We start from the raw sequence: 25,971 nt of genomic DNA on the forward strand, positions 1-25,971 counted from the left end.
TGCCTTCTCTTTGGTTTTGGTTACGAAATCCAGCCAGCAATAACTTTCTATCCAAAGGAAAAAGGGGTCCTAGGATCGCTTGTTTACTTGACAGAAACAACACGACCAAGTTTAAAAAGAAACATTTCAATTCATTCCAAAGGAGGCTAATTATGTGAATTTGTATTAAAAAAATGGAATGATCCTGTTTATTTATTGATAGAAAAAATCAGCTAGTTATTAAGAAATATTATTTACTTTGATAAATAAAATTATTTGACATTAATCTTTTTTTTTTGTTTTTTGGGGCCATACAATTCGCACACACATTCACACTCAACACACTCTATTAAGGCTTCATGCACCGTCTCTAGTGAGGCTTAATCCAGATGCAGCACATTTGAGGCATGATGATGGACATAATTATTTAAACCTTTGATAACTTAGACATTTGAGTCTCTTATAGCTACTCTCCAACCATCGTGTCAAAGCTGACGTTAAGGCACCCCAAACGCCCTTCCATCCACATCCGACCTTTTCACAAAGCCCAACTACACAGCAATCTGTTTTAGGTACACTTGGAAGTTGGAACATTGGCACCATGGCCAAAGACCTGGAGCTCAACCCTTGATAATGGCAGACGATCCACACCAAGACGGGTGCATGGTGTCTGATTCAAGATCGCAAACTAGAGACCACCACAACGATGATTGAACACTCTTTGTTTACCATAACTCCTCGAAGGACAAAGGGGAACGTGGTGGGTGTAAAGTGGTTTCTTAGGTTCACATCATAGAAGGATTTGGAAATCGAAATGCTGTAGAAATCATGGGGACTCTTCCATGGTCATCAAGGTCAGTTCGAGCAACTAGAAATCGAGCTAGAACAACAACAAAAAATTAGAGAGACAACTCTGAAGAGAACTACACATCAGATAAAAGAGATGGAAGATAAATTGTGAAAGTTAGAAGTCGAGCTAAGAGGGACAGGAGGTCGGGAAGGAGGGATCTGATGTTCTTGAGAAGCGATGACCCGTTCTCTGAAGGGATCATGCACCCAAAGGTCCCTAGAAATTCTAAGAGCCTAGACATGGATCTTTATGATGGTTTAATGGACCCACGACATCATCTCAACAACTTCAAGAGTCGAATGTATCTAGTCGACACATTCGATGCGATTCGAGGCAAGGCATTCTCGACTATTTTGACCAAAGCCACGACAAAGTGATTTGATAGTTTTTCCCTTAGGTTGGTAACTTAGTTTGAAGAATTGGCTAAGAATTTTTTTACTCATTTTTCAATACAGAAAGACGAAACTAAGCATGCTCCGAGCTTGCTTAGAGTAAAACAGGAGAGTAATGAGTCATTGAGAACCTATACAGAGAGGTTTAATAAAGCATGCCTTGAGATTGAAAGTCCCCCAACAGAAGCAGCCATCAAGAGGGATCCAACTTCTTTGGTTAAAGTTCAAGATAAGGCGGAGAAATACATTAACTTGGAGGAGACTGCACAGTTGAGGAGGCCTCATCAAAACAAAGACAAAGAGCAAAGGAAGAATGACAACTACCCAGGTTGGACCAAAAGGTACCATTCTTATACACCACTAAGCATATCCCTAGTTGACGTTTATAGGGACATTTATCAAGTAGAGAAGCTACAACCACCATGCCCAATAAGCAAGAAATGCAGCAACAGATTGGAATACTGTGAGTAACACCACATTTATGGCCACTATACAAGTGATTGCTATGATCTCAAGAACGTTATCGATAATTAGAAGTACAAATCCGGAAGATTCCTGAGCAAACCACTAGTATAGGAGTTGAACTCCATGAGGAACTCAAGCACAATCTCATCCAACTTCTTCAGTGTAATCTCTTTGCATGGATAATTGCCGATATGCCAGGCATATCACCCAAATTAATGTGTTGTCCATCTGACCTGGCTCCAAAAGTCAGTCCAACAAAGAAGGAGAAGATTGAGTGAAGCAAAAGCTCGAGTAGTGGAGGAATAAGTAAAGTCCCTACTTGAAGTCGATTTCATAAACAAAGTAAAATATCCACTATGGTTGGCCAATGTGATTTTGGTCAAGGAGCAAAATGAAAAACAGAGGATGTGTATCGATTATACTAACTTAAATAAGGTATGTCCCGAAAATCCTTATCCATTACCGGTACTGATGCTCTAGTGGATGCTGCATCAGGTTATAGTTTTTGTCCTTCATGGACACATACTTAAGATATAACTAAATACCAATTCATGCTCCAGATTAAGAGATGACGTCTACATTAACTCGGAAGTAATCTAATTTCAAAACTAAAATAATCCAATTTCAAAATTAATTAAACCCTGACCAACTAACTAACTGAGATAAATTATACCATCGAACCATATTATCCTAATTAACCTAAATTACTCTAAATTTTTTAAATATATAAAAATTACCCAATCTAACATAAATATAAATTTATCAAAAAAATTCAAAATCCTAATTTGTGACGATCTAATTCTTAACATATCATGACCAATACTAATCGTCAAGTGTTACTATTCAGTTGGCTTATAAGACTCTAGACTCTATAATACGTGTATAGATATAAGCCTGTTGATAAATTCTATTTTATGATGTTATTTTGTGCTAAAAAATGTGGAGTTTATGAATTAACTTATGTACTTTTTGACATTTTTAGGGATGTTTGTGTATATTTCTCTTATTAAGTTTCATGGTTAAAATCATGCTTTCTAGGATTATAATTTGTTAATTTTATTTCACATGATACCGTGATGTATTCTTGTTTAATATATTTTAGGTTTTAGAGGTATTATTAGTCTCAAGGATTGAAGAAAGCTTGAGAAATGAGAGAATTGCATGAAATAAATGATGTCTACAAATACATAAATGTGTACACATCATTGTACACACATGATTTGTATGTACATGCCGCTTCATGCGTACGCATTGTTGGATGCACGTGATTTATTAAAAATTGCACATTAGGGTCACGTTTTGGACCAAAAAATGCCCCAAGCACTAGATTTTTAAAGCATTTAAGTGAAAAATATAAGGAAAAACATCAAGTAATTTTTAGGTTTAATTTTTTTAGTATGTATTAGCATAATTCTAGAGAAAGAAGCTCCAACTTTTCTCTAAAATTTTTAGAATTTCTCATAAAATTATCTCTAGTATTAGTTTCTAATATTGTTAAATTTTAGTTTTATTTATATTTTTTTGTTCCACTATCTTATTTTAATAGAATTTTCTTGTTAATTTTTTGTTTATATTATTTAGTTTATGAATTCTTATTGAATTTATTTTTTGATCCATGAATTTGATGTTCTATATTTTATTATTGCTTACTTGAGTTGATATTATTGAATTCTTGTAGTGGGTAGTTGTAGTTTTTGTTAATTCTTACAATTTATGATGCTTTATGTTTATGACTTTATGTACACCAAGTTTTGATGAAATATCTCACTTATTTATAGAATAGATTTTTATTCTTAGTTGGCAATGAGTTATAGCTCAAATGGCATAGTTTTCCCATACTCATCTAAGAGGTTGCGGGTTCAAATTTCTCTAATTAATAATTTAGAGATGTTAATTAATCTTGTTTCTACTAACACTAACCTTTGAATAAATTCAATTAGTAAGTTGGCTAAGACATGTGTATTAAAATTAATTAAGCTTAATTGACTTTTCTCAATTCATAAAGGTTAACGAATTGAGTTTGCTCTTTGTAATTATCATATTGTGGTGAGTAACAAGGATAGTGATCGATCCTTAACCCTAAACCCTTGATAAGATCTTTTTAAAACTTGAATTTACTCTTTTTTCCAAATTAATTGTCTTAATTACCTTAGTTTAATTTGTCTTGCCGTTAGATATTGTATTGCTCCTTAATTTTTTGCTATTTCAATTTACGTTCTGTATTGTGATTTCAAAAGAGAACAACCCATGATTAAACTCTCCGTTATTATTTTAAATTTGTAAAATCTTTTTAAACCAAACTTTGAGAGTGTTAATTGTTGATTTTTAACTTAAAAAATTTTAAACCGGTATTTAGTACTCATCACTTGTTGCGCTTATCAAATTGCGTTAGTCAAGTTTTATAAATTTGTAGTTGAGATTAAAAACATATATAAATAAAATCATACATCCATATAGCAGAATATATAATAAAAATAGATATCATACATGAGTGCCTTAAGAGTTCAATTTGTATATCACTATAGAGAATACAAGTCATAGCAAATAGATCAGACCCAGATACATACTGTCCAGAAGCTAGTACATATTAAGCTTATATACATATATTACATACAACACCCCAAGACTTGACCCAAGTAGGAGCCCCTAATCTAGAACTCAAGCTAGCTAATGATAGTAAAAGTCTTAACCATCAGAAAATACTATAAAAAAAGAGTGAAAAATATCTAGCGTTCAGAGCTAAGATCATTGATAGGTGTCATAAAATAAATCCCTACCTGATGATATCTCACAGGTGACCTTGGACAAGGACCCCGGCTCTCCACCTTCCCCAACTACACTCTCCTCAGATGAACTGGAAGCTAAATCTGCTACCATCTGATCCTCCCATCCAGGTACGAATACGAATACGAATACGAGGTTCTCCCTAAATGACGGTACTATCCCAAATTGTGTCCTCGTAGGTGAATATATCCAGAATTTGAAAGAATATAACTCCCAAACTCATCTATAAGAACGATGAATATAAGGGAATGAGAATCTAAGGTTTCCAACAGGGTATAACAAGGGAAGGTCGAGGTAGTCTAGTACTTTAATCTAGAGTTTATATACAGTACACAAGTATAAAACAATAATAGTAAAGAAAACAACAATCATAAGCACATACAATTATAAGTCAGAAAAAATATAGCAAACAATCGTGATGCATGTCTATTTTTATTACAAGTCATGAACTCACACGTCGGTTTACTATCCGTAACCCAACCCAACGTTATTTGGGACTAAGTCCGAATATGACTTCTCAACTATATACATTTAGCATACGTGCCTCACTAGCCGAATCATGTACATTAACGACATTTTGTCAATCATCTTAGAGTTTGACACCACAATAAGCTCCCAGATAAAAAACGGTTTTCAACATACAAGTAAGTATCTCCACCAGTGGCGGAATTTGAAATAAAATTTTGGGGGTTGTCAAAATGCTTTTGATATAGATCCCATTTAAGTTAAACTCGTCTAATCTCATCTCTCTGATTTTGGTGATATTGTCAAATTTAAAGTCGTTTTTCAGGGTCTCGTTCTAAAACATTAAGGTTAACTCATCAGATATAACTTTTTGAACTTTTGAAAGTTGTATCTCACTTTTTTCGTGATTCATTAAAGTAGAAAAATTATCTACATGTGTTGATATTATAAAAGTTATACGTTCTCATTCTTAAATATTAGCCTTCCTCTTAAAAAATCATCAATTCTTTGATTTTTTTATTATTATTTTATATAAAAATTTGAATATATATCCTGTAGAATATGTAAAGAAAAAATTAGAAGAACAAATATTAAAATTTATAATATTTATTGAATTTTTTTTATCAATTTATACAAATACAATAATATTAATACTTGTTGAATATTCTATTATTTTTTATCATATAAAAAATTAAATTAAATAAATAGTAAAATATAAAATAATATTAAATTAAATAAATAAAAAATATCTAATTTTTTATATTTAAACTTAAAAGTAGAGAGTGTTGAATTTATTGGATACTTTAAGTCATAATAAAGTATTTAAACCAATTAAATTATTTTTTATCTTTTAAAAAAATACTATTAATTTTTTTATAAAAAATTTGGAGGGACTATGACCCTCCCTTGTCTAAACTAAGTTCCGCCACTAATCCCCACATCATTTGACACTGGCTAGGCATGATGGAACCTCCACTCTGCTAAGTGGTTATAAGTTCATAAGCATCTTGGAACTTTATCATTTCGTTTTATAATTTCTTAGGGCATTTCTGTTTAACTTTCTATTTTCTTCTCTAAGGTAGCGTTTGTTTTGAGGTACTGAGAGACTGAGACTCAATATCGTGTTTGTTAGTTCAGAGACGGGTACTAAAATTTTTATCTCTATCTCTAAAATTTCAGTATTTCAGTATCTCCAAAAAGTAGGAATACAGGGGACTGAAATTTTTAGAGATGGAGACTGAAATTTTAATAACATTTTATACCTAAAATACTTTCATTTCAATTAATTAATTCCAATTTTACCTGCAAATTAAATTAGAGTTCCATTCTTGTTTCGATTCCTGTCTCTCATTTTGCACCAAACAGAATACTGAGATTTATTTCAATTCTTATCTCTTAATCTCTGTCTCTCAGTCTCAATCTTTCCGTCTCTGTCCCTCCACCAAACACTACCTAAGGGATCTTTTTTCCTTAGTCATTTCATATAACAATCAACTATGTCCTTTTTATCTCTAAAGAAGCCTTTTGTCCTTAGTCTTTTGCATATTGATTTTTATGTCCTTTAATATTTCTTAAAAGATTTTTATGCCATTTTTCTTCATATTTATCTTTTTACCGTTGGTATTTTATAATATGATAATTTTGCTCTTTAGCATTCAATTCTTACTATATTATCCTCACATTTTTTAGAATTACTATTTTATCCTTAATATTTTTATTTTTACTATTTTAATTTTATATTTTACCGAAATAACTATTCTACCTTTTTGTTTTCAGATTCACTTATTTTAACCTTATCTTTCGCTAAAAAAATAATTTTACCCCTTATACCTTCTAAGTTACTAATTTACCCTTAAATCTTTTCTTTAATGATAAATTTATCCTTTATTAATCTAAATTATTATTTTACCCTTATTCTTTTATCTTTATCCTAGTATTTTATTATATTTATAACTTTATCCCTAAATTTTACTAAAATTATTATTTATACCCAAAATTTTATCTTAATTATATTTTTTACTCAAATCTTTCATATAATTATGGTTTTACCCGAATCTATATTCATATTTTTATTTTTATACCTAATCTCTTATTATTTACACTTTTAACCCACTCTTTACTCTAAATTACCTAATGATCATATTTGGTGCATCATACAAATTTTATATTTCTCAAAATCTTTTGTTTGACACTTTTAGGCTCTTTTACTCACTTTTCTTGAATTCTTTCAAACTTTTACACACTTAACTTTAATGAACATCATTTTATGAGTTTTTTTACTTGATTTCTAATTTTTATAAAATTATAATTTAGCCCCAAGAGCTTCATTACCATACATATATATCCATCCAAAATTCATACTAAGTACTTATAAAGGATATCAATGACCCATTCATCATTCAATTATCAACATAAATATAAATATTCATAGTCATCAATAATCATCAAATCATCATGAAAACATCAATAAGAGTGTATTAATCATATATGGGTCATTCTAACTATTCTAACCCTTACCTTACTAATTCTTCCAAATCACTTTAATCCTTGTGGTCACCAAAACCTCTTAATTTAAAATTAACACGAATTTTAATCACTATAAAGCCTTATGGCCGAATGGTCATGGAGGGAAAAGAGAAAGATTTCTCACCCTTTAGAGATTGAAATTTGGAGTGAAATTTTTTTGAGGTTCCTAAGATTTGTATTATGAACAAACAACATCAGCAACAATTTCTTGTTCCTTAAGAAAATGTGACTGAATAGGAAAGAAAGAGAAAAAGAAATTCTTCTCACCTTGAGCTTAAGATTAATGTTCTTTTTACTCTTTTAGAAGCTCTTAGAGATGATTTTGTACATAAGAAAAAAAACAAACATAATTCCATAGAGTGACATGGATAATCGAATTTATGAAAAAAAGAAAAGATAAATTTTCTTCACTAACCTTGAAAATTTTGATATGAGAATGGAGAAGACGAAACGAGTTGTTTGGTTTGGTTGGTTTTTTAAGGTGAGGTCTTATTCTAGTAAAGATTGGAGATGAAGTTGGATAAACTCAAAATTTGTTTGCTTCTCTATTATTTCTCTCTTATAACTTTGGCTACCTCTTTCTCTTTCTGTTTCTTTTCTTTCTTCACTCTTAGTAACTTAGTAAATATTTGTGATGATGAGATAAAAATGAAAGTAGTAAAAGTGAGAAAAATCAGCGTTGAAGACAGGGAAGATAAGGATAAACCCGATTCAATAAAGTTTTATAGATTTTGAACTTTTAAATGGATAGATATCAAAGTCTCTCAATAACTATAATCACATTCTTCATGTAATTTGGGATCAGACCACACAATATTAAAAGTATTTGACATACTAACTTTATATGAACAAACAATTATATGATAACTATCCCACACTTTACAGACACTCAAATGATTGGCGCTAGATTAAACAAATTATGATACCAAATGAAAATCTAACAACCACAATTAATTATCCCACGATAACTCACTAACATAAATAACACTATTTTATTTTTCTCTTAAACTTACCCATACACATAAGAAAAAAATAGAGGAGACTTTCTAATACTACTAATTCAAGGCATTTTTCATTCATTGAACATATATTACTTGACAAGAAAAACTTAAAACTAGTGTTTAAATATTCTTATTATATAGTGATATATTGGCGACTATGTGCAAAGACTCTCCTAGCACCTGTATCAATCTAACAAATTTGACTTTTATTCAAGTTTCTTTTCTTGCTTTCTAGATTTTTGTTGTGTGTAATACATGAAGGCGGTTACCAACATCAACTTGTGCGAGTTGATTTATTAATTACTCGCATAAACATAATTACAGAATGGACACAAGAATTAAATCTCTGCAAAAATCAATAAAACTAGTTAATACTAAAAAAACATCAACATTTTCACCAACAGTTGCCATTATACAAAACTTTTAAGATGCTATAACTCCTTATTTTAGTCATGCGGCAAGAACGGATTCACTCATATAGTTGAGGCCAAAGGCCTATTAAAATTTGAAAGTATTTAAGCACTACATAAAAATTATGTATAATTGCCCTTATTGTATTATTAAATTTGACCTCACTACTCTCCCTCTTATTTTATTTCATGTTGTATATTTTGTCATCACTACTCTCCCAAAATTGTATTAACAAGAAAGAAAAGTTCTTCATAAAACTCCATTGATCCTTTTTTTCTTGATATAATAATAATAATAATAATAATAATAATAATAATAATAATCTATTCAGCACATCAAACAGTAGCTTATTTATATCCAAGCTAAGAAGGTAGAAAAATTCATGACAATCTTTTTGAGTAGTATTTAAAGAAGTAGCATCCAACTCAGAGACAAGCAACACCCAAGCCTTTTTATATTGCTCAATTTGGAACCGCATAAGCTGAATTCTCATATTTACCGGCCCACCTGTTTGGAATACACACAAGAGATTTTGCTTTTACTAATGAATTTGGTTTAACTTAATAATAATAAATAAATAAATAAAATTTTGGTTTAACAAAACTTGATTATTTAACCAAGAGTAAAGTACGAAAATTATCTACAAAAGATCATTTTCTCAACCAAATTACTTATAAAGAAAACAGTTAAATTACTCCAGTAGTCTTTATAGTATTTCCAAATTTATAATTAAGTCCCTACATTCTAAAAGTTTTCAATTAGGTCCTTACATTAATTTTAAATTTGTAATTATATCATTTTTAATAGTAGACCTTACAAAAACATGTTTCTCTATCCCAGTTAGTAGCGAATATACCTTAGCATATTCCGTTAAGTTTAATGTTTTTAGAACGATGATGATTACAAATTTAAAAGTAGTATAGAAACCTAATTAAAAACTTTTAAAAGGTAGTGACTTAATTACAACCAATACCCTGCCCCTCCACAAAAAAGACTTAATTTGTTCATGGGCAAGTTTAGATTTCTCATTTCTGTCTTTCATGGTAACTTTATTAGCATCATAAATTCATAATCATTCGTACTTTAGTTCTTAATCAATCAATCAAAATTCAAGTAGAAACCATACCTGCACGCCTCACTTTCTGGAATCTGCAACTCCAAATTCTTTTCAAATGGTTGGAAAACCAAGTCCAACTTTTCATCATCTACTTTGTCTAGGGACGGAGGATCCCACTGATAATGTTACTTAGTAATTAGTATTAGTGAAAGAGAAAAAAGAACAATGCCTTTTATTTTTCATCTTTTAAATTGAAAACAAGTTTATAGACACGATCCTATTTTTTTTTTTCAAAATTAGAGAAAAGAGAAAAGAAAAGAGAAAAAAGCACATTTAAAAACAGATCCCTTGTAATGATAGACTTAATAGCAAGTCTTGTAATTTACACAACATTCAAGACTTGTTCTGTAAATCATACCATGTCCATGGTTTTCTTGGACATAATTTCCATTTCTTAACTTGATTTTGATGCATATGTAAATGTGCATTTGCCATCCAAACATGGACAGTAGTTCCTAGTAAAGTAAAGGATTTCACCAGGATCAATAAAATGCAAAACAATTTCCATTTTTAATGTTATGCAGCATCCCATGGTAAAACTCCTTTTACTTTAGAGGATCCAAATTCGTGTTTTGGAAGCAATTTTTGTTTGTCACAAGAAATGTTCTTTGATGTGGGTTGAATATAGTTAAGCTAGCTAGTTTAGGATAAGACTATTTAAGATTAGAAGAATTTAATAAAATGTGGAAAAGAAGTCATTAATCTTGGGGCATGCATATTTAGAACAAAAGAGAGAAAGAGAAAGAATACCTTTGGAGCATTATCCTTATCTACTGTGAGAGCTCTAATACCCTTCTCATCAAAAGACAGAAAATTTTGCCTCAGATTTTAGTACAGATGACATCAAAAAGTAAAACTGAGCAGCCTCTTTTGAGTCTAAAATTTGTTCTGAAATTCAATAAGCATACTACAATTACCTCATACATATCCTCAGATATTGTGCTTCTTAGTATATTCATTGTTAATCTAAATTCCCTTTTTAGACATTCAGACAGTGTTTCATTCCTTCCTTCGCGAACCTGCACATATATTCAAGATGCTGCTTAACTGCATTTCAAGCAACACGAAATTCTAGAAGTAGCATGTAGAACTTTTTTTCTTGATTCATTCACATAACGTCCAAAGGCTTGGGATTATTTCTGTTTTTTGTCCTCGTTAATCTCATTTAAATTCCAAAAGGGAGTAATTCGGAAAACTAGCATAAAAAACATTGTAGCTTTTAAATACAAAGAAAAACTTAAAATATTCTTCTGCTTCATTAAGCATGAATTTTATAGGCCCAAAAATTAATGAAATGAATGGAGTCCTAGAATCCAGTCTCGGATCATGTGAAATATATATCACGAAGTCCTTACCGATCTTAATACTATTTTCAATGCGGTCGGTGATGTTCTTTTCATTCCTTTCAAAGCTGTAGCTATCCATTCATTTCCTTCTTTTTGTGCTTCAGCTTCCTTTAGATGAAAAGCATACAGTCATATCATATGTAGCCGAAAGAGGACATGAGCAAAATAAGAAAATAATGTAAGGAACTTGTAAGAAACTTACCAAAGATTTTATTATTTCTTCAATGGAATTTTTAGAGAAGCATTCATCAATTACTGACTGCCTGAAAATCTCCAAATACTATCGTTAATACAGTGCAATTTTCGGTTAATCAGAAAAGAAATTTGGATATCATTGATGAAATAGTGATTACTTGTTTAAGATACTGTCTTCATCAGGTTTGACTTCTGAAGAAAATTCTTCAATCACTGATCTTACAGCATTCTCATCACCGGAATTTAGGCTAATCAGGCGCTTCTCAAGTTCCACAATTTTCTGGTACATATAAAATGTTATCATTATTTATCAAATTAACCCTTGAAGTCCATTTTATATCTACTGATTAGAAAATAGTGACAATGTTCATCTTTGAATAGCCAAATCAGGCCTCAATTAAGCTATAGCAAACTATAAATTAAAAAAAAAAAATACTTAAGTTGTAGGAGTGCAGATCCTTATAAAGCACTTTTTTGCGAAACATCCGCTGTATTTCACCCTACCCCACTTTGTTCTCTCATTTAGTATAAAAATATTCAATAATGAGATACATATTATATCAGGTAAGGGAAAGTGGAAATAAAATAATTCAAGTTTCTGAAGTTTTGGCATAGTGTTGGAATGTGTTCAACTACAACACAAACTAGTACAATTGATAGTTAAAGTAGTACAATTGATCATGAAAGATTATCACACTCATGAATCTGATTATGAATAATTAAAACTAACTTGTAACCATGAAAGATTTCCTCTGTTACACAAATCTAACCAATTGTTAACTGCTCAGTAATATGCCGTTAGTGAATGATCCCGCATATACGGTTAACAATTGGTTAAATTGCCTAACGGAAGCAAAATATAACCGATTGTTATAATCTTTTATAGTCAGTTTCGGTACTTTAGTCGGAGATTATCGAACCTCAGAAGAGACAAAATGAGTTGCCAATCCTGCTGCAACTAATTCCTTCCCATTCAACCGTGCTCCAGTGAGTGCCAAGAATTCACCTACAAATTTTATTGTGCATTATCATCTCTACAATTTTGTCTGTGATCTACTAACATGTTTCACTCTTCTTTTCTTTAATATCATTTAACAGGAAAAAAACATTAAGAGAAGGAATTCTTAGGTAAATGTGGTTACCTAAATGACCCGGTAAGCGAGAATGGCGGTAAGAGAAACCACAATCAGTATGAAATCCAAAACTTGCTTCAGGAGTGGCAAAAACCTGTCAAAGCATTTGTGTTTCACACACCCCAAAATCAAAACCAATAACACTTTCTATACAAATTTAATCAGAAATTATGCAGAAACTAATCTCTAATAAGATTCTTTAAGTAGTTTTGTACACATGATAATATACACTTTTCGTTTGTCTGTGAAAGAATTAATCAAAACCAAGCAAGTGCTAAATACCCACAGTTTTTTCAGTAACAACTGAGAATTTCATAGGGACCATCAAAGCTGCACCTCCACCCATTGAAATTCCATGAACAAGAGCAACCTGTTATAGGAATAACAACATTGTAGACATTGTAATATCACTTTCTGAAGCATATTGGTAAACAAGAAACTGCAATTAATTAAGATCCTAAACAGAACCTGGGTTTTCTTGTAGGTCTCAATGTGATAGCAAAGCCAATAATATCTATAGACCACTTCAAGGCATGAATCCTCTGTCCAAAATACTTGTCCAGTTATAATTAAGCACATTGATTATAAATTAAGGAAATGATTAGGAACATCTTGATTTTAGACCAATTCAGGTGATACACATAAATTACCCTTTCTAAAAGAGTGCAATCGCTATTACTTTGTTTCATCATATTGCTCTAAAACTTTATAGAAAATGATGTACATACTCTTTTTCTTGCCATCATAGAATACTCTCAAATCACCTCCGGCACAAAAAGCCCTACCAGCACCCTGGAAAAAAAAGTGTGCAGAACCAAGCATGCATAAGTGCCAATTAAACCAACAACAATTACTTATTAGTCATTTTAATTATTCTAAAAAAAATGAGATAAAAAATGTTAGTTCTCTTTTTAGTTAATAACATCTATTCTCTTCTTTCCTAAGGCAGAAATACAAAGATGAAGAGACATAAACATAGATATTTTTTGTCCCCACTTTTAGGGTGTGTTTGGAACCAAATATTTCTGGAACTGATTTTTTAATTTGTTTTCCAACAAATTGAATTAGAAATGAATTATTGTGTTTGGAATTGATTATATAAAATAGAAATTGATTTGATTTGAGAGTTATATAATGATTTGAGTTTACATTTTCATCCTTTATTTCCATACAAATTTTTACCGACCCCACTTAGTGGGACAAGGCTTTGTTGTTGTTGTATTTCCATACAAATTTTTATCACTACCAATAACCACCGCCTGCTACTGTTAGACCTCTACCACCTTTTCTCTTCTCCAAACCCTTCTCTTTTATATTAATATACGAAGGGTAAAATCGATCTTTTTTTATATTTTTAACATACTAAATCATTTCAATTCCAACCAAATTATATAAAAATAGGAAGGGATTTGAATTTAGTTATAATGTAAATCCATGGAATTTACAAATCAATTTAATTCATATTTTTATGGATTAATCAAATCAATTCTAATTCCATTAGATTCCAAACAGTAAACACACCCTAATGGTTTTTCTATCTCTAGAGCAATGCTAGAGAGCCATCAAAATTTATTATTTTTGGCCTCAGTTAAAATTCAATGTTTAAAAGTATGGGATAAAGTAAGTTGTTGGATTACAGCGAATTCATAACAAATAACGATTTTATGCCAACAAATTCAGAAGATTATAAACTAAATAACAACCTTTATGATGATTAGTTCTGCTTTGTCATCTATCTCCCACTTTTCCAAATATGATGCCAGCAGAGAAACCTGAGGTGAAATGAGACAGTAGCAATTAATTAAATGCTGAAAAATAACTTAGCCAGCAAGCATGAAATACTAAAAAAGTTAACAGGAGTGACTTACCAGTTCAGGTGAGATAGCATTCAATTGCTTAGGTCGGTTCAAAGTGATCAACCTTACATGATCCATCTCTTCTCCAATAACAACCTTAACACCAAAACCAGAAAAACCCTTTCGTTATTTACCATTACCAGTTACCACCACATGCTGTGTCAAGTGCCAAATAATCGCATGCATTCACATCACTAATTTTAATCTGTAATCTTAAAAAAGTATACGAGTAATGCTACGTAACCAACAAAATTTATTATTTTTTTGCCAACATTTGGCCAAATAAAAACATTTTATTTTAGATGAAAATTCAAGTGCAGTCAACTTTATATAAAGATGATAGCTGAGAACGGTGAAATAATTTGACTAAAATTTTATCAAACGGCTGGTGCGCAAATATTTTTCATTTTGATAACCGAGGGTGTGGCTGAATTGAAGAAGTTAATCTTTCCTTAACCAACTGTTAAGAGAGTCCAATGTGCACCCAAACTAAGATATTTTGATAACCAATTTTGCAATCAATTCTTGAGAGAAAAGAGAATGGAAAGTGTAGATAACGAAGAAACAAATGGGGAAATTGGAGACATTATTTTAGACTGGCTTGCCTGTTCATCTGGTGATGAAGCTGTAGGTGCCATTTACAGTGGGAAACGAGGTTGATGCAAATTCTGTACAATTAAACTGCAGATAAGAGGTTATCTGATGAACTAATTTAAGAGCATAAAGGAAAGTGAAAATGATTTGAGTATGCCAAGAATTGTTGATTATTTACCAGGACAAAATGCAAATGGAGAACTGAACCTCCAAGATAATAAGATGTGTCCACTTTTGATCCATAGAAATTGGGGTAGGAAACTTTCGGTGTCAACGTACAGTCAACCAAACTAAATGTCAGAATCTAGAGCCAAATTTTCAACAACCCATTCTTTTGAAGATTTTGTTAAATTTTTATGGTGTTATATGGGTAAACCGACTCGGTACTCCTATTATCATATTCACCGGAGAGAGGAATAAAATAATAAATTGAAAAATTAATTACTATTAAATTTATATATAGAATAAATATTTATTTTTTACCACAACAATTTATCCGAAAGATAAAGCGTTTTTTGAAGAATAGTAATTGACCAATTGAATTCCAACCACATATAAAAATAGTTATAGCGGACCTGCGATTAGTTGGAAGACGGTAGAATGATGAGATGTTATTTTTTCAACCCGTAGATATTGTTAGAATAAAACACGAATAAAATTCAAAATAGCTGCTGACTATTATTTTAAAAGATAATAAAATTTTTAACAAAAAAAATTTAACTCAATTTTTGATAATTATTTTAAAAAGATAATGAGATTTCTGTGCCAAAAAAATTCAGGTTGTTTTTTTTTTGCATAGGGATTAATCAATTCAAAAAAATATATCAAAGGTCGAATTGAGAGTTTTTTTTGGGCCTTATTGTCCTTTCGAGGTAATTGTCAAGGGTCAGATGTGGTATTCACTCGAGTAAATACCCAACCCCGTTCTTGTCTATTTTTACGAAAGACAAAGCGATTCCTGTCGAAAAAAAAGGGACACTTCGACCCTCAATCTTTTTTATTTTGGGACAATATGATCCCTCTGTTAAAAAAATTATTTAAATAATAATAAAAATTAATTTTGTGAGAGTTTTATTTGCATTTTGTGGGGTTTTAAACCTCTACAAATTATTAATAAGTTTGTTTTTGAAAAATTCCTTCACCAATGATGATTAAGTGAAGAAAAACTATCAATAAAAATGATGCCACAAAAATAGTAATTATAGTACAAATACTTTTTAAAAGAAAAAAATAACATCGAATAAGAAATGAAAAAAAAGAACTTTAATGTTGATAATATTAGTATTAGTGATGATGACGGTAGAGAAGATAATGATAATGATAAATCATTAAAAATAATAGAAGTAGGAGCCATAATAATGAGAATGAAGAAGGTAGTGGTAGTAGTGGTAGTAATTAGCTATATTATTGAAAATAATTTTGTGAAGATTTAAAATCCCACAAAATACAAATAAAACTCCCCACAAAACTAATTTTTATTATTATTTAAATAATTTTTTTAACAGAGAAATCGTATTGTCCCAAAATAAAAAGGTTAAGGGTCGAAATGTCCACTTTTTGGGACAGAAATCGCTTTATCTTTTATGAAAATGGACAAAGACCGAATTGGGTGTTTACTCGATATTGTTAATAATTGGGACAAATCGATTCCACCTCCGTCTTTTAAATTCAAAAATGAGACCTATTGCTTGGGTTTGTATTTTCATAAAATTTCCCATTCTTCTTCATCATTTATGTTTTATTCTAATAAAAAAATTGTTAAATAGATAATAATTTTTGTAAATAATATGAATAATAAATTTTAAAATTGACCTAATAAAATAAAAATAGATTATACTCTCAAATAAACACATTTTAAGAGTGGACACAATTAGTAACATTGTCGTCTTATTTTTTTTTCTTTAAGTTTTTTATTTAGCGTGAGTGAAGAACATTAAATAGACATATTTTTTAATAGGTTTTCATGATGATAATTTTTGTATGGAAAGATATCGAATTTCTTAGAATTTAGGATTTTGTAATATTTCTTTGTAGAATTTAAATTTATTTTAGCAAAGCATATGTTATTAGAAAAGTTACATTTTTTTTATCTTTGGTCACAGTTTTTACTAATTTCAAATGGTTTTCAAAAAATAAAAATTATTTATTCATTATTTTTTTATAAAATTATTTTACATAAAATTTTATTTTAAAAAATTTGTAAAATTTGAATATCAACAACCAATATAATCCAAATAAAATATAAGTCTGATTAAAAAATATTAGAGTGTTACTTAAAATGGGATGCGAACTTTATCGATCAAATTTATCCTAACGGTAATAGCAAATAAAATTGACCACCCTAAAAGCTTCGGACAGTAATTAGTATCGAATCCATAAAATTTGTTAGTAATCAATTATCAGCGACATTTATACTGTCAAATTTTTTTAAAAATTTTTTCAGTAAATTCGACGATTTTTGACATTTTTTTGTAGTGTAGATATATAATAAATGAAATACTCTTTCAAATTCAATGTCATTAATGTACTCTTGTCAAACTTAGAATTATCTAAATCCCTTTTATAAGTGTTTTTATTGCTCTTAGTTTTTTTTTCTTATTGACTCCTCTCTCTCACTATTCTCTTTTTTTTTGTCAAAATTCTCTCTTTTACTTAAAAATTGACTCTTTTCACTCAAGCACTCACTTTTTTTTTTCCACTTACTTCTTCTCTCAAATTTGTCTATTTTCTCTTTTATTTTTCAAATTGTTCACACTTTAATGACCCTTTTAATAACTTTTTTATTTTTGGTTTCTCTAAATATTCATCTCCACTTAGAGCATACTCAACAAATTCTTTTATTATTGGCTTTGAAGAAAAATTAGAGATAGGATTAAAAGAATCCTTCTTCTTATGGTGATCTATGTGATTCTTTTTAAAATTCGCAATTTTGAATTTTGTCTTATCATCAAACTTTGCTCCTTTTGAAACCTTATAGAATTAGCTTCTAAAGAGAGTCAAGTTTTTTTTGTTGATTTAAGAAGATAGTCAAATTGCCATAAGTTGATGCGGCTTCTCCAACTTAATGATCAAATTGACTAAATACTTCATTATTGTATAATAGTTGAATTTGACCTCATCTGTAATTTCTTGATTTAATCAAATAAAAAATTACCCCATAAGAACTTTAGGACCCTTTTTAATATTAGTCTTACTCATCAAATACAGCAACTATACTATTGAGCTTTAAACAAGTGGTACTTAAAAAAAAAAACAGATACTAAACTAAGATAATCTTAATGATAGAAACTCTAAATTTGACACTAGAATAATTTCTAAAGAAATTTGAAACAAATCTAAAATTTTAGATACTTAAAAATAAAAATTAACAACCTTATTAATTGTATGAATTTTTTCCCTTTTTTGTACTATTTTTTCAAAAATACTATCTCTTCTATTATTTTTGAATTTTTTTCTTTTTTTTTTGGTTTTTTTTGGATTTTTTTCTTGAATTTGACTTTAAAGGAAAAATTTTAGAATGGGTAGGTAAATAAAAATTTTACTTAAAATCTATAACTGATACTAAATTATAAAACAATGAGTAACAAAAAATACACAATAAAAAAATAAGAGAAGAATTTTTTTTATTAAATCTCTAGAAAATTTGTTCTTAGTAACTTAAGACGTTGAAAATTTTTTTATTAAACCTTCAAAAAACTTGTTCTTTAACTTATATTAAAGAGATAAAACTGAAATTAAAGAAGTAACACTAATAATTATTTTAGGTTGAATCCTTTAATTTTTTCATACAATAAATAAAGTAAATCACTCATCACCTCATTTAAATACACATAAAAACATACATAAAACAACTAAAAAATTTTTATTCATAAAAAATATAATAGTCATCAACTAAAAATGTAATTTTATTCTATTTTTAACAAAAAATTTTAAAATATAATAGTCATCAACTATTATAGTATAATAGTCTAGCATAACGATAATAATTGTGATATTATCATATTAATTGTTAAGAATGTGGGAGTTATCAGCGGAAGGGAGAAAGAGAAGTTTCCAGAGAACACAATAAGAAAGAAAGATGAATGAATTGAAAATTGGCAATTAGTTACACATTCTGTTAGTTGTCTAGTTATTTATATTGGCTATGACTAACAAGTTCATTACAAGAATAGCTTAACTAATTAACCTGATAATCATCTAAACAATACATTATTAATTGCTAATCATATTCTAGCTAAATCATGTAAGGGGTCAGGTAATATGCCCCCTCAAGCTAGCAGTGCTTGGTTGATGGAAATCAAGCATGCCAAGCTTGGAAACACAAGAAGAGAAGGGAGCTGGTGACAAAGGTTTTGTAAACACATCAGCCACTTGATCAGTGGTGTGAATAGGTAAGAGATGAAGCATCCCACTAAGAATTTTATCACGCACAACGTGGCAATCGATCTCAATGTGCTTGGTACGCTCATGAAAGACTGGATTAGCTGCGATGTGCCGGGCAGACTGACTATCATAATACAAGGAGATGGGTTGAGGATGAGGAATCTGAATTCTGCTCAGAGGATGATCTAGACACTATTGATTATTTTTTGCTTTTCCAAGAGATGAGGGATGAGCCAAGAAAGAAGCAAAATCCTGTGATAGAGCGACGAGTATCTGGACATTGAGCCCAATCAGAATCTGCAAACCCAGAGAGTCTGAGTTCTGAGGATGCTGCGAAGAATAAGCCAGAGGCTGGTGCAGACTTGATGTACTTGAGGACACGAAATGCAGCTTGCAAATGAGAATCTGTTGGTTTGTCGAGGAATTCACTGAGCTTGCCTACGGCGAAACTGATGTCTGGCCGTGTATTTGTTAGGTACACCAAACGCCCAATAAGTCTTCTATACTACTTAACATCTGTGTGAGGGGAACCATATTCTTTTGAAAGCTTCACGGTATATTTCATAGGGGTGGAGGCTGGTTTGGCACCCAATAAGCCACATTCTTCCAAAAGATCTAAGGCATACTTCCTTTGATAAAGACTAATGCCAGCTTTAGTTCTTGCAACCTCGAAGCCAAGAAAATATTTGAGATTACCAAGGTCCTTGATCTTGAATTGAACATCAAGGATGGTTTTGATTGATTGAATTTCAGTTAGATCATTGCCGGCCAATACTAAATCATCGACATAAGCAAGTATGACAGTAAATGAAGAATTAGCAGTCAACTTGGTAAAAAGGGAATAGTCATTCTTTGATTGTTTGTAACCATGAATGAGAAGAACGGAACATAACTTGAGATTCCATTGTCGACTTGCTTGCTTGAGTCCGTAGAGGGACTTGTCAAGTTTGCACACTAGGTTAGGAGATGAGATGGGTAACCCTGGTGGAGGTCGCATGTACACTGTTTTCTTCAAGTCGCCATGTAAGAAGGAAGTGTTTACATCAAGTTGGTGGCAGTGCCAACCATAGATGGCAGTGAGGGCCAAGACTAGTCTCACAGTGGTGATTTTAACCACGGGACTAAATGTATCCAAATAATCCAAACCATAGCGTTGAGTGTAGCTTTTCGCCACTAATCTTGCCTTATGTCGCTCCACGGAACCATCAGGATTGAATTTCACTTTGAAAACCTAACGTCATCCGGTTGCCTTCTTGCCATGTGGTAAAGGGGTAAGAGACCAGGTTTTAGTCTGTTCAAGGGCCAAGAGTTCTGCACTAATAGCCTTCCAACAATCTTCTTTGATAGCATCCTCATATGTTTTTGGTTCATCAACAGTAGTAACAGCAAGAGAAAAAGAGAATTGAGTAGATGATAATGAAAAGTAAGACACAGAATTAGAAATGGGATATTTGCAATTAGATGATTATACAGATTGTTGAGTAGTGATGCTATTTGCACATTGAAAATCTTTTAGATACACTGGAGGCCTCTTAACTCTAATAGATCTTCTAAGATGAGATGATCTATCTATATGTTCTACAGGATTATGCTCTAAGGAATGCAGTGGCAGTGGGGGTGCGTTATTTTATGTGGAATGCAGTGATATTGACGGAGGAAGAGGGGAAACATTGTTAAGAGGAATGACGGGATGTACACTTGTGTGATTTATGTTATCAGATTGTGTAAATTGTAAGTGTGTGTATGGGTCATGTGTGAAGAGATCATCCCAATGAACAGAGGGGTTTGGCATAGCATGCATAGTAGGTGAAGGTGCTTTTGAATTGTCTTTTGAAATGAAAGGAAATACAGACTCATAAAAGAAAACATTTCTCGAAAGAAAAAATTGTCTTGTTTTTAAATCATATAGGAAAAAACCTTTGACACCTTCTTTATAACCCAAAAAACAGCATTTATTTGCTCTTGCATCTAATTTCTTTCGATTATGAGTTAAAGTGGAAGCAAAAGCTAGGCATCCAAAAATTTTGAGATGAGCTAAATCAGGTAATTGTCCATATAATTTTTCAAATGGAGACACATTTTGAATAATTGGACTTGGAATTCGATTGATCAAATGCACAGCATGGGAGATAGCAAGATGCCAAAAACATTTAGGAACATGAAACTGAAATAAGAGTGATCTAGTTACTGCAAGAATATGTTGGTGTTTTCTCTCAACAACTCCATTTTGTTGAGGAGTTTCCACACATGAATTTTGGTGTAAAATTCCTTTTGAAGCATAAAAATCAAGAAGGTTAAATTCCGGACCGTTGTCAGATCTTATACATTTTATTGACTTTGAAAACTGATTTCAATCATTTTTGTGAAATTTTGCAGTGAACTAGAGACTTCAGATTTTGTCTTCATGAATCTTATCCAAGTAAAACGACTATGATCATCTACTATGGTTAAGAAATACTTATAACCAGAAACGGATGTAATAGAAATTGGTCCCCAAATGTCTACATGTATAAGGTCAAATATAGACTGTGCAACAGAATTACTTATTGGAAAAGAAATTTTCTTTTGCTTAGCTAAGTGGCAGGGTTCACAAGGTGAATTGCCATTATCACAATCAATAAAAGGAAAAACTTTCCTCATAGTTTCTAAAACAGAATTGCTTGGATGCCCCAATCTTCTATGCCAAATTTGACTGCCTTGGGCTTGTGATGATGATGCATGTGTGTTTATATGATGATGTGTATTTGGTGATGAATGAGAGACCTCAGTGTGTGTTTTTGTGTGACCAAGCGCATATAATCCGCCATTACTCTCAGCTGTGCCAATCATCTTCAATGGATGATGGTCCCAAATCTGACAGAATTTGTGAGAGATGAGAAATAGACAATTTAGTGATGAAGTGACTTTGGAAATTGACATCAAATTAAACTTGAATGATGGTATATAAAGGACATTTGTAATGTATAAATCTTGGGAAAAATATACTGTTCCGGCAATTTTTGTAACAACTGTAGACCCATCAGGTAAGTGTACTGAAATTTGAGTGATGTTAGTGAATGAATGAAAGAAATCAAGTGAAAAACATACATGATCTGTGGCACCTGTGTCTATAACCCAGGCACCAGACTTGAGAAATTTTTTATTAACAGATAACGAGACAACAAGGATAGTACCTTGAGTGATATTGAGATCCTTGGGTTGTTGTGCAGAAATTTGATTGATTGTGGATGATGGTGGTGTGGACTGGTGAAGGAGAGACATTAGTGCATTCCTTTGGTCATTGGTCAGGCTATAAGCTGAGCTCTCACCCTCTTTAACATTGGCATTTTGAGAATCACTGGTTTCATCAACTTCATCAGTGAATGTGTTGTTAGCAGCACCATTTCTTTGTAAGTGAGGAGGCAGACCATGTTTCTTATAGCATGTGTCTATGATATGTCCAGTTTTTTCACAAAAAGAGCAATGTTTGGTGTTGTAACCTCGTCCTTGACCTCTCCCTCTGCTTGTAGTGCCCCCTTTACCTCTACCCCTGCCTCTATTGGCGGTTTGACCTTATGTTGCAGCATACAAAATCTTGAAATCTTGTAAATCAAGTAAGGGGCTGAATTGGCGTTCTTGTTGAGTTAACATGGAAAAGACAGTGTCAATATCAGGGAGGGGTTTTTTGCAATATGATCTGAGTCTTGGCTGTAGAAAACTGTTCATTGAGACCTCAGAGAAATCTTGCTATGTAGTCTTCATTTCTGTAAAAACGCATCACTCCTAACCCACAATTACAGTCACTGGTGCATGTGGTACACAAAGGGATTAGTCTGAAATTGTCAATTTCTTCCCAAAGACCCTTCATTTTTGTGAAATAGGATGTGATGTTAAGATCACCTTGCTTAGCGTTGTACAATTCTTCATACAGTTTAGACACATGATAGAGATCACCCTGGTAATATCTTCTTCGCAGATCATTCCATAAATCAGATGCATCATTCCTCCATATCACACTTTAAAGTATATCTTGAGAGAGGGATAGATTTAACCATGAGAGAACAAATGTATTACAGCGATCCCAAGCAGTGAATAAGGGATCAAAAATTTCAGGCCTGGGGAGAGAACCATCAATAAAAAGAATCTTGTTCTTCGATTTCAAGACTAGCCATATAGATCGAGACCATGTAGTTTAGTTCTGAGAATTGAGTCGAAAGGAAATGATAGGGTTTCCTGGACTCTCACCTGGATGAAGAAAATATGGACTGTTAGGATCAGCCGAAGGATGTATTGAAGGTTAATTCAACCGATTGTGAAGTTAAGTGATCTGAAGGAGCAACTGAGACAGAGTATTGAGATCGACATTCGCAGTAGCATTGCCGAGATCACCTTGTTGAGAATCCATGAGAGAAACCACGAAGAAAAGAAATTGGAAGCAGTATAGTAAAAGGCACAAAGAAAGAATCAAGAACTGAAAGAAAAAGAAGAGTGATCAATGAATCTTGAAATGTGAGATTCAGAACTTCTCCTCCTTAACTTGCTGATCGGAACACTGTCATGGAAAGAACCAAGCAGCTCTCATCAGTCTCTATGGTGTGAGTTTAGGAGAAGGGGAAGAAGAAGAAGATGGTAAAGAGGGCTATAGATCTGAAGGCGATGATACCATGTTAAGAATGTGAGAAGTTATCAGCGGAAGGGAGAAAGAGAAGTTTCCAGAGAACACAATAAGAAAGAAAAATGAATGAATGAAAATTGGCAATCAGTTACACATTCTGTTAGTTGCCTAGTTATTTATATTGGTTATGACTAACAAGTTCATTACAAGAATAACTTAACTAATTAACTTGATAATCATCTAAACAATACATTATTAATTGCTAATCATATTCTAGCTAAATCATGTAAGAGGTCAGGTAATATTAATAAACATAATAAATATGTTACTCTCTATCTAAGTGATTATAATTTTAAAAATATTAGAAACAACCATATATAAAACATCCCAACTCCTCAAAATAATAATATTTGATAAAATATCTCGAGATAATTGTTAGAGTTAAATTTGATAATATCATAATCTTTTGAAAACAAATTATAATTCACGGGTATGTANACGTAAACAGAACGACAATCTGTCCGTCAGATTGAATGAATGGCAATTTTAGTTTGCAAATGTTATGGTGTCTAAATTATAGTGTTTAACTTATTAAAAAAATAAAAAATTAATATTTAATAAATTTTAAATATTTTATTTTTATTTTATGAATTTATTATATTACTTATAAAAATAAGTTAGACAATTTAAGCACAATAATAAAAGACAACATAAAATCCACCTAATAATTAATATAGAATTATAGATTACTAAAACAAGCCACAATCTTCATGTTCAGACTCTCTTTAGTTATACTATCACTTACTCCTTCCATTTTAAATTATTGTCATGTTTAATCTTTTTATACATTAGAAATCAATATATGTAAAGTAAGTCATAATTAATTTGTCACAATTCTTGTCCTTTTTTAATAAATTCTAAAACTATCTTATTTTTTTGTATCTATTAATCATTTATCATTTATTATAGTCAACATCAACTATTCTACCACTATCATTATTACCGTCACAGTAATCACGTCAGTGGCCCCACCAATAGTATTTGAACCATTCTGGACCTTAAGATGGTTGAATTTTATACTTTGCAAAAACGAATTCACGCTTCAAATTGAATTTGGATCTCTAAAATTCTTGATTGAATAATACGTAAAATATTAAATTTATTAAGATCCGATTCAGATTTCAGCCCTGAAAAACTCGAAGCAAGGATTAAAAATGAAAAAAGAAGAGTTGAAGAAGTTAGTATGTTTAGAATGTTATGATAAATTAATCTATTTATGAAAATAATTTCTTCTAAATATAATTGAAGATTAAGATTGCAATTTCTCAAAAATATCACGGACTAAATTATTGTTTTATTTTGTTGCAGTTTAATATGTATAATATTTTTAGAAAATGAAGGCTAATTTATTACTTTTATCTTTTTTAAAGTTAGATTTTTATATACAGTACAAAAGTATAATTCTATATTGGGAATTGACTCTTTTATACAGAATTTTATGATTTTCAACCTAATATTAATTAAAAAGTTCCTATCAGATTCTTAAAGTTTTAACCAACTTTATAATAACATATATTAAGTACATATTTATTCAATGAATAATATTTAAGTTTTATACTCTTTATCATAATAAATTATATATCTTTATAGTTGTGAAAAATTAACTTTTTATTCTGGGACGGATCCAGAATTCTAAGAGTGGAGGGGGCGAAAATTAAAATCTTGTATAATCAAATACAATGTTATATATTTAATAATAGATATAATTATAATTAATTTTTTGATTAAAAAAATAATAAATACTTGTCAAATAAAAAATTTATCTCAATTTTTATAATTTTTTATAGTTTTACATTTAATAAAATATAAAATTATATATT

At 30.9% G+C, this 25,971-nt stretch overlaps 2 protein-coding genes across 3 annotated transcripts in view; both read right to left on the reverse strand.

Moving 5' to 3' along the window:
• Positions 1-9,199: 9,199 nt before the first annotated feature.
• Positions 9,200-15,447, reverse strand: LOC107468815 (3-hydroxyisobutyryl-CoA hydrolase-like protein 5). 2 transcript variants are annotated; one of them, XM_016088184.3, is made up of 16 exons: positions 15,293-15,447; positions 15,126-15,201; positions 14,533-14,616; positions 14,368-14,436; positions 13,393-13,456; positions 13,133-13,206; positions 12,951-13,034; positions 12,674-12,758; positions 12,452-12,537; positions 11,690-11,811; positions 11,539-11,599; positions 11,346-11,444; positions 10,908-11,009; positions 10,741-10,782; positions 10,000-10,106; positions 9,200-9,380 (listed from the first exon to the last, which is right to left on the reverse strand). In XM_016088184.3, exons 2-16 carry the CDS (start codon positions 15,156-15,158, stop codon positions 9,335-9,337), a joined length of 1,158 nt encoding a protein of 385 aa, XP_015943670.1. In that variant the 5' UTR covers positions 15,159-15,201; positions 15,293-15,447; the 3' UTR covers positions 9,200-9,334. The 2 variants fall into 2 exon arrangements, with proteins under 2 accessions (XP_015943670.1, XP_015943671.1); XM_016088185.3 differs by having other exon boundaries at positions 15,126-15,188; positions 15,293-15,444.
• Positions 15,448-22,171: 6,724 nt separating this feature from the next.
• LOC127742794 (uncharacterized) overlaps positions 22,172-25,971 on the reverse strand; it is a 4,866-nt gene continuing 1,066 nt past the window's right edge. The window contains exons 2-3 of the mRNA XM_052255536.1: positions 22,671-22,925; positions 22,172-22,350 (exon numbers count right to left, since the gene is read on the reverse strand). Coding sequence (XP_052111496.1) covers positions 22,310-22,350; positions 22,671-22,925 — 296 coding nt within the window. The 3' untranslated portion in view covers positions 22,172-22,309. The remainder of the gene's footprint in view (positions 22,351-22,670; positions 22,926-25,971) is intronic.

This window comes from Arachis duranensis, chromosome 10 (assembly GCF_000817695.3).
Source record: "Arachis duranensis cultivar V14167 chromosome 10, aradu.V14167.gnm2.J7QH, whole genome shotgun sequence".
NCBI lineage: Eukaryota > Viridiplantae > Streptophyta > Magnoliopsida > Fabales > Fabaceae > Arachis > Arachis duranensis.

Bases quoted from the DNA above. Each gene is read 5' to 3' on its own strand.
- LOC107468815 (XM_016088184.3), bottom strand. From the start codon at position 15,158: ATGGCACCTACAGCTTCATCACCAGATGAACAG. The intron at 14,437-14,532 runs GTAAGTCACTCC...ATTTCACCTCAG, and splicing joins ATGCTATCTCACCTGAACTG to GTTTCTCTGCTGGCATCATA. The intron at 11,600-11,689 runs GTAATCACTATT...GGAGATTTTCAG, and splicing joins GAAGACAGTATCTTAAACAA to GCAGTCAGTAATTGATGAAT.